The 10,054-nt window shown below is 36.3% G+C and overlaps 1 protein-coding gene across 1 annotated transcript; it reads right to left on the bottom strand.

The window, feature by feature from the left end:
• Window positions 1-412: 412 nt before the first annotated feature.
• On the bottom strand, window positions 413-1,132 carry LOC132500361 (type 2 phosphatidylinositol 4,5-bisphosphate 4-phosphatase-like). The gene has a single exon (XM_060115359.1). The coding sequence runs from the start codon at window positions 1,130-1,132 to the stop codon at window positions 413-415; it is 720 nt and encodes a 239-aa protein (XP_059971342.1).
• Window positions 1,133-10,054: the final 8,922 nt, after the last annotated feature.

Below are 10,054 nucleotides of genomic sequence, written 5' to 3' on the forward strand. Positions count from 1 at the left end.
TCCCTGGTGGCGTAGTGGTTGAGAATCTGCCTGCCAATACAGGGGACACGAGTTCGAGCCCTGGTCTGGGAAGATCCCACATGCCCCGGAGCAACTAGGCCCATGAGCCACGACTACTGAGCCTGCGCGTCTGGAGCCTGTGCTCCGCAACAAGAGAGGCCGTGATAGTGAGAGGCCCATGCATGGCGATGAAGAGTGGCCCCTGCTCACTGAAAGTAGAGAAAGCCCTCGCACAGAAACGAAGACCCAACACCCCCCCCCAAAAAAAATCCATTAGGTAAATTATTTAAAGATGTCCAGAGTAGCTTATTGACAACTGCTAGATACTCTCACCTGCATGACCAAGTCATAAACAAGCTTATGCAAAACCAAGTTCTGGATAACTCACTCTTATGGCTCCCCAATAACAAGCTCAGATAAGGCAGGTCAAAGCTAAGAGATAAGCAACTGCCCAAGAAACATACGTTGCATGAAATTGCCTTGCAAAACCTTGGGTGCCAACTGTTAATCCAACTCCAGTGAAAATACATATCGCTCTAATGGTAATATATGCACAGCAGCACCTTGGAGGAAGTGCACTACCCACTGAGGAAATTTTTTTGCAGTGTGGGCATTTTGCCAGAGTGTTGAACCTCAGTTCCATCCACAAGAACATGTTTCCACAGTGCCCACACATGATCCTTGTACCTTCTGGTTGGACTGGCAATGCAGGTTGAGCTGGCTGCTCTTCAGAAATAAGCAATCCTAGAACAAGGTTAATTATGTGTCTACAGGTGGGTCTTGGGCATCCTATTTGCCATGATGTGTCCTTATAAATGAGGAGACAATTACGAGGGCATCTAACATACTTCTTCCTTGCTGGGGGATTTTTGACTGGCCTAGCATCATTGCAAACCGTGCACTTAACCACACGCTGGTGAAGCTTGCCATCCAAATTGATGAGAGATTGGGACACATGGCAGTTTATTACTGGAATTCCACTGGCATCTGGACTGACGATGGCTGTGTACGGAGGTGGGGGTTCTGCTCTGGGGCTGCTTTCTTGTAAGTATGGTGGGGACATGGGAGTGACATTTCTCGAATGGGATGCGGAGAGCAGAGGCAAGCATTTGTCCACCCCATCAGCAGTCATGACTGCAGCAGTGATGGCGGGGCTGGTGGGGAGAGGCTGAGTCTAGTAGTTTCTCTTTCTTAAATTCAGTTTCATATTTATTATTCGATTTGAAATTCAGAGGTTTTAAAATAAGGCCTTATTTTCGGTGTAGGATATGTTGATCTGAAGAATGGAATTTGAAACTTGGTTCTGTTAATTAATTACATGGATTGAATGCTCAAAGCTTTATCTTTATGTCTAGTAAAGTAATAATAATAATAATAATAATAATAATACCAATCTTACTGTTTTTTAAGGAGTTTCAATGAGATAGTATATGTTAAATTATAATGGTATTGCTTGCTTGGCAAATGGTAGGGAGCTTCTTAAAACACCTTCTTCACTATTTAGTACAGTACTTATCATTATCATTATTAGTTTGAATGAATAAGTCCATAACCTTATTAGGAGACTAGTGGAGGTAAGTGGTCTATTAACTTTATGAGGGGGTAGAAGGCTCACAAAACCTAGTTTGTTAATATTTCAAAATACGGATAACTCAGAAACTTCAAACATTGTACTGTGGCATGAAATGACCTTCACAGGTCATTTAGTAAATAGTACTTGAAGTATGCTTGGGTTGCAAGGAATGAAATGGGTGACATCAGCTTCACACAACATATCCTGTGGAATCAGCGTGTAACTTTTATTTTCTCCTTTAACTTTGAGTGAAGAATGCAATTTCAGTTGAGCATGGAGTTGGAGATTCAAACAACTAGGGTTTTATTACCAGCTCCATCAATGACATACAGTGTGCCATTAGGGAAAAATTACTTTTCTGAACATCAGAATTCTCTTCTTTAAAATGGAAACGAATTTGGTGGCTTGGAAAATAATGTTGGATTGGCAAATATAGGTACATTCAATATTCTAGAACACCTTTGATTTAATGAGACAATGGAATCCATGCTGGGTTTATAATGTCAAGAAATAGCAAATAGATATAGTTGTAAATAGTGATGATGATGGTGGTGGTGATGATGATGATAGTAATAAAAAATAAACAACTACATAGGAAGTTACATCAGCCAGGGTAGCCATACTGATGCAGCATGATGTGCTATGTTGTGAATGTGGAAGGGCAAAATCACCTGTGCCCTTTAAGAGCATTGCCAGCCAAATTAGCCCTCTCCAGTGTGCTCTGAACTGGCATCACTATACAAAATCACTGACCTGAGTGCTCACGTTTGATCTTGGTGATTGTGTGCCCTATCATTCAGTATTTGTATGATTGTGTAAGCACAGGTGTATGTTAGCATATTTGTAGTTCTCCAAACTGTGGATCAAGGGGTTGTATATAAAACAAAGCAGGAAGTGTCGGTTGACATAAGACAAGGAGAGGAACTATTTTCATCAACAAAGTGATTTTAAACCAGTCTTCAAACCCATCAGGAGATCTGTTAAGAACTAAGAATCAGGAAGACAGCCAGAAGGTGAGTAAGGTGGATAGTCAGATGCAATAAGGAGCAGATTAACTGTTGTTTGATGTTCCCGTGGATGTGCTAGGGTGAGAAAGATATGAATGTGAAGACAAGTACAACTAACCTCGAACTGGGAAAGAGACTTTTCAAAGTCTTTAACTAAAAGGGAAAGGGCTTTTAATTAGGTCCATGGTGACTCGCAGTTGTGTAGGACAAATCAGGGTGAGGCTGTATCTAGTTTTAACATCCTGAGCAGAAAGGAGCACAGCATTGACCACCAGCAAATGTCAGTGAATGATAAGTATAGTAACATTTCTGATTTTTAATGTCTTTGGTTTATTCATGTATCCTATAAACAGGGATTTACATGATTTTAACCCATTAGATAGAGCCATATTTAAGAACATGTATTTATTATTAAATAAATCTGGAAGATGTAAATAAGCAAAAATATTAAAGAACAATTTGGAGAGAAGAAACAATGAGATATCACAAATTAAATGCAATAAATCTCGTCAGAAAAGAGAATAATAAAACAGAAAAAAAAAGCTTTAAAAGATTCCTGCTATGCACAGAAAGGAAATTTTGTTTGTTTGTTAGTTTGTTTTGTAAATAATGGTAAATATAATTGCATAGACTTTTTTGTTGTTGCTGTTCATAAGAATGATTTATTGGAAGCATAGTTCACAAAAAAATCTCACAAAATTCAGACAATTTAAATTGAAAATAAAAATAAAAATTATTCATTTTGCAATTATCTGTTGAGTAACCACTATGTACTTGTCATTATTCTAGGCACTGGAGTAACAAATAGAACATAAACATCAACTCCATCCTTATGGGCCTTATAATAGTGGGATAGAGACAACGATAAATGAAATATTTTTAACTGTAAATAAATTTAAGAATCAATAAAATAACAAACAAGTAAGAGCAGAAAGGAAATATGCAAACTAGAACTATACTTGTGAAGAAAAACAAAGAATTTCTGTGTAAAACTTTTTAATAAATTAGCCATCCAGGAAAAGATTAATGGATTTAGTCATTCATATTTTTACCAATTAACTACGAAGAGGAATTCTGGAAAGATAGCAACGTGCTCCCTCACTCCTGAATCCTTCTCCTTCCCAACTTAAAACCACTCTCAAGTGAAGTCCCTCAAGCGTCCCCTGAATGTTCCAAGGGAGAAAGCAAGCACCAGATCCCATTATCCTAGGTGCTCAGGGAGAGCCAAGAAACCAAATATTCCTAATTAACATTGACCTTATTGTTATTTTTTTTACTTACAAACATCCATCAGTGAAGAATACAATGGCCAGTAGTACAGTTAGGTACCACTACCTAGATTTGTGCTAAGGTACCAGCAGTTTTACCCATAGTTGCTTCTGTACCATCATTGCAAAAGTCAACACAGTTCTTCCATGGGGCCCAAAAAGTGATGTAATTTAAAAATATTACTCAATATTTTGAATATTTCAGTGCCACTTGTGCTTGGTGCCAAAAACTCACGTAAAACAAGCTCTTCCCGGTTGCTTATTTAGTATCCATAACAGATGAATACAAGCAAATGAGCAAGTCCAACCATGTCTGTAGACTCATCCATTTGTAAGGAAAATGTACAGTTGTGCAGATGAGAGATTATCTCATCTCCATGTTTGCAAGGAAAATTTTAATTTGACAAGATACTCTAATACTGCAAATTGGCACCGATGTGAATGCCTTTATTTTTCATCAGCAAACATGGAGCAATGTCAGTGGTCCAAAGTTTTATTAAACCCTAGCTATTGTGTGTTCTTCTCTAGCCAATGGAATATGATAACATTCCCTGTAAGATGTTTCAGTGGCTTCTGCAAGTCTAGTTTTAAAAAGTGTAAGAAATAGTTTTGTCTGCTAAAGACTTTAGCTCAACTATGTTTTAAATATTTAATTATTTATTTTCTAAACTTTTGAATGCTTGGTCTCAAAATAACATTGCAACTTAACTGACACTACAAAACTGTTTTAAAATATTCTGTTTCGGGCCTCCCTGGTGGCGCAGTGGTTGAGAGTCTGCCTGCCGATGCAGGGGATACGGGTTCGCGCCCCGGTCTGGGAGGATCCCATATGTCGCGGAGTGGCTGGGCCCATGAGCCATGGCCGCTGAGCCTGCGCGTCCGGAGCCTGTGCTCCGCAACGGGGGAGGCCACAACAGTGAGAGGCCCGCATACCGAAAAAATAAAATAAAATTAAAAAAAAATAAAAAAAAATAAAATATTCTGTTTCAAAAGACACAATAAAAGTTATTAGCTTTTATAAGGTGAGGAAAGTAGCATTGTGTCACAGTTTTGTTTCTTGGTTACAGTTTCACCAGGTTCTTTAGAGAAGATTTCTCTCTTCCATTAGTCAAATAACGCTCTAATATGAGAGTTTAATTTTTCTCAGCATTTTTAGTTGTAGATGGTGCATCTGTGGGTTGAGAAAATGAGTCTTCTTTTTTTAAGCCAATAATCATTCCTCAAATATAATATATCTTTTCTCTCTTTGAAAATAAATGATTATATTCTAAAAGAGTAATATTATTACTAAAAATATTATCTTTAGATAATAATTAAAAGATTAGAACTTTTTTTTAAATTTAAAATTATACAAATCTAGACAACTTCTACTTCTTTTTGTGTTTCCATGTAGGTACAAGGAGAATTTCAGAATTTCAGAGTAAGATTTATTGGATGATAATGAGTTTACAAAGATTAAAAGAAGTATAATCGAGACTTCCCTGACAGCCAAGTGGTTAAGATTCTGCACTTCCACTGCAGGGGGCACAGGTTCCATCCCTGGTCAGGGAACTAAGATCCTGCATGCCTCGTGGTGTAGCACAAAACAAAACTACATCCATGTTATGACTTCCATAAAAAGAAGTATAATCAGTGATAGTAATAGAATAGTGTAAGTACTAATTTAAAATAAAGTTAATTTATGAAAATTCAAATATTTATATGCTATAGATTTCAGAAAACATAGGAATATTCCACACAAGCACATATTCCATTAACAGTAAAAAAAACATGTCCTGCATAACATGTAGTTTCTGGAAAGATGTACTGCACACTTACTCATGAGTGAAAGTAAAAGGGCAAAAATATCTCCATATTATATAGCATGGAAGTAGTTTGGCTTAGCAGAATCCTTGAAATTGTTTTGGGAACTTCTAGGGGTCCTTGAACCACACTTTGGGAACAATTGTCTTACTGGAAAAAAGGGAGTGGCTCATGAGTACATTAAGCTGAATTATAGAACAATACAAAAAAGTTACAATTTTCACATTTTCTCTTTGATTAAAAATTTATAATTCAAATTACATTTATATTAATAAATTCAAAGAAATATTCTTCCAAGGAAAATTTTAATCCACATATCTCTATTTTTATATACATTATTAGGTCTAATTTATAAGAAAATTCTGATTGTTTAATATAAGAGTTGACTTTAACCATAATAAGAACATAACTTTAATATCTTTGCAAAGAAGAGTAAATGACAACTTTATGAAAATGATTTCATTACGTGAAATTTATGTCTGCTGTGGACAGGAATTCTAAAATATTTTCTTAGGCAGCATCAATAACTCTGCAAGCACCACATGCTAAGAACATTTAATCCCTCAATTCAAAAATTATGTTTTTAGGGCATACACCCAAATGTGTCAAGGTAATAGAGTCAGAATTTTTTAAATGGCACTTTTAGATTCAATGATAATGGTCACTGAATTGTCAAGTTGTGAATGCTGTGGTCTGGAAGGAACCTTAATGGTTATCTAGTTCAATTATCCATCAAATGCTTAATATACAGCTTCCCTGACAAGTTCATTCTCTGCTTAAATGCCTCAAATTAATATAGAAAAAGTACAATTCTTTAGTTTGTCATTTTTATGTGGCACTTTTGCTGGAAGTCCTTCTTTCTATAGAACAGACGTTGGGTTTTTTGTGCCCACTTTCCTACTAGTTTGATCCTTGAGACTGAGAAAACATTCTGATTGAGTCATTAACTAGTTATGCAATCTTTGAAAGTCACCTAAGTGATTTAACTCCAGTATTTCATAGGAAATGCTTGCATTTCCTAAGGTTTCTTTAGGTTGTTTCTGCTCTCAAAATGGACAGTTTTTTCTCTCCGCACACATGAATCCATAGCATGTGTGATCTTTCATGATCTTCTAATCTTTGGAATCCCAATTTCCTTTTCTCAAACTTGTTAAAAATTCTACCTACTCCTTTTTGTGAGTTATTTGAGAACAGCAAAAATGGTGCTAAGCTGTGAATACTCTACATATCAGCAATTAAAACAATACCTGGTTGAAATTAAATATTAACATTATGGGAAAATGAATAAAAGGAAGTAATAAGTAGCATTTGCAACAGTTTAGTTAGGCAAAAGAACACACACATTTATTGCTATATTAAATAATAGAATTGGGGGCATTTGTGTCTTTAGTATGGTAGAAAAGGTCACAATAGATTGATGCTTCATCAGATAACAACTATATACTCTGGAGAAACCACATATACATACACATACACACAGACATACCAACACGCAATCTTACTTAATGACTCTTGGAGAGTGAATAAGAGCAGACATATATTAGAGGTGAGTTGAAATTTGGAAGAAAGGGCTGTCATGGGCTGAGCTTCCTATTTTGATGACCTGAGCTTGAGGCTAGCCAGAGTGTCAGGTACAAAGTAGTGAGGGGCAGCTAAAGAAGCAGAAGACAGAGAACAGGACAACCATGGCTTCTAGAGAGGGAGGAAGAAGCCCCGAAGAGGAAAAAGCCAACGAAGAGGAATTCTAAATTGTATATACAATCTACCCAAATCTCTGACCCTGGGACCATGCATACAGGGAGCAAAATCAAGGTTAGCTGCCCCTAAGAATAAAAGGACTGAACTGAGATCTGCCATACCACCCACTGCAGGTGAAACAGAATTTGCAGTTGGGGTCTAATCAAATTAACTGTCTACTAAAAAAATTTTAAGAATAAGAGTCAAAAACATGCCCAATTTGGTGAAAGACTTAATTTTACATCTTCAAGAAGTTTAGTGAACCACAAGTAGAATAAGTACAAGTAAAATGCTTAGCCACAGGCATGAATGAGTGAATGAATCTGCTTGCAAACTAAAGAGAAAGAGAGAATATTGAAAGCAGTTAAGAAAAAGAAATGATTTGAAATATTGTAGTTTTCACACCAGATACAATGAAGATCAGAAGACCATGGATCAAATCTTGGAAGTATGGAAAGGAAAAAAAATTGTTAAGCCAAAATTCTAGTACAGTAAAAATATTCTTTAAGAAAGAAGGTGAAATAAAGGTATTTTGGGTTAAAAAAAGCAAACAAAACCGAAAAATTATAGCAACAAAAAATTGTCAGCAGATCTGCACTTCAAGAAAGGCAGTTCTTCAAGCTGAAAGGAAGTGATACCAGAAATAAACTCACACACTTATGGTCAACTAATCTACAACAAAGAAGGCAAGGATGTACAATGGAGAAAAGACAGTCTCTTCAATAAGTGGTGCTGGAAAATCTATATAGCTACATGTAAAAGAATAAAATTAGAACATTCTCTATCACCATATCCAGAAACAAAGTCAAAATTGATTAGACCTAAATGTAGGACCTGAAACCATAAAACTCCTAGAAGAAAACATAGGCAGAACACTTTTTGACATAAATCATAGCAATATGTTTTTTGTCTCCTAAAACAAAGGAAATAAAAGCAAAACCAAACAAATGGGGCCTAATTAAATTTAAAACTTTTGCACAGAACAAAAAAACCTTCAACAAAATGAAAAGATGACCTATTGATTGGGAGAAAATATTTGCAAATGATATGACCAATAAGGGGTTCATATACAAAATATATAAATGGCTCATAAAATTCAATATCAAAAAAAAACCAACCTGATTAAAAGATGGGCAGAAGAACTGAACAGACCTTTTTCCAAAGAAGACATACAGATGACCAACAAGCACATGAAAATATACTGAACATCACTAATCATCAAGGAAATGCAAATCAAAACCACAATAAGGGGCTTCCCTGGTGGTGCAGTGGTTGAGAGTCTGCCTGCCGGGGACACGGGTGCAGGGGACACAGGTTCGTGACCCTGTCCGGGAAGTTCCCACATGCTGCGGAGTGGCTGCGCCCGTGAGCCCGGATGCAGGGGACATGGGTTCGTGCCCCGGTCCGGGAAGATCCCACATGCCGTGGAGCAGCTGTGCCCATGAGCCATGGCCACTGGACCTGCATGTCCGGATCCTGAGCTCCACAATGGGAGAGGCCACAACAGTGAGAGGCCCGCGTACTGCAAAAAACAAAAAACAAAAAACAATAAGCTATCACTTCATACCTGTTAGAATAGCTATCATCAAAAAGACCACATATAACAGATGCTGGTGAGGATAGGGAGAAAAGGGAACCCTTGTACATTGTTACTGGAAATATAAACTGGTGCAGTTACTATGAAAAATAGTATGGAATTTCCTCAAATAACTAAAAATAAAGCTATCAGATGACCCAGTAATTCCACTTTTGGGCATATATCCAGAAAAAATCAAAACACTAATTTAAAAAGATATATGCACCCTAGTGTCCACAGCAGCATTATTTAAAATAGCCAAGATATGGAAACAACCTAAGTGTCCATCAACAGACAAATGGATAAAGATGACTTGGTATATATATATACACATACATACACACACACAATGGAATACTATTCAGTCATAAAAACGAATAAAATTTTGCCATTGCACTAATGGAGATGGACTTAGAGGGTATTATGCTTAGTGAAATAAGTCAGAGACAGATACATACAGCTTGTTATTACTTATATGTAGAATCTAAAAAATAAAACAAACAAATGAATATAGCAAAACAGAAACAGACTCACAGATACAGAGAATAAGCTAGTGGTTACCAGTGAGGAGAGTGAATGGGGTAGGGGCAAGATAGGGGTAGGGGATTAAGAGGTACAAAATACTATGTATAAAATAAACTACAAGGATGTATAGTACAGCACAGGGATCAGAGCTTTAAATGGAGTATATAAAATTTTTGAATCACTATGTTGTATAAGTAAAACAAATATACTATTGTAAGCTAACTATTCTTCAATTAAAAAGAGAAAAATGACATTAGTGTAAAAACTGGTTAAATGCAAATAAAGCCTCCAGGTTAGTTATCAGCATTTTCCCAGTCTTATCTTAGTTTTGATAATTGTATGAATATAAAAGATGCTACAATTAAGGGAGGCTCTGTGAAGGTCTTTGGGAACCCTCAATACTAATTGGAAAACTTTTCTGACTGTCTAATATTATCACAAAATAAAAAGTTAAATAATAAACTTCTGAAGAAAAAAGGAGAAAATCTTTGCAATTTGGGGGAGCAAAAAGTATAAACCAGACAAAAATACATTAAATTTAGCTTTATTATTAAATCCTGTTTTT

This window comes from Mesoplodon densirostris, chromosome 12, assembly GCF_025265405.1.
Source record: "Mesoplodon densirostris isolate mMesDen1 chromosome 12, mMesDen1 primary haplotype, whole genome shotgun sequence".
NCBI classification, from domain to species: domain Eukaryota; kingdom Metazoa; phylum Chordata; class Mammalia; order Artiodactyla; family Ziphiidae; genus Mesoplodon; species Mesoplodon densirostris.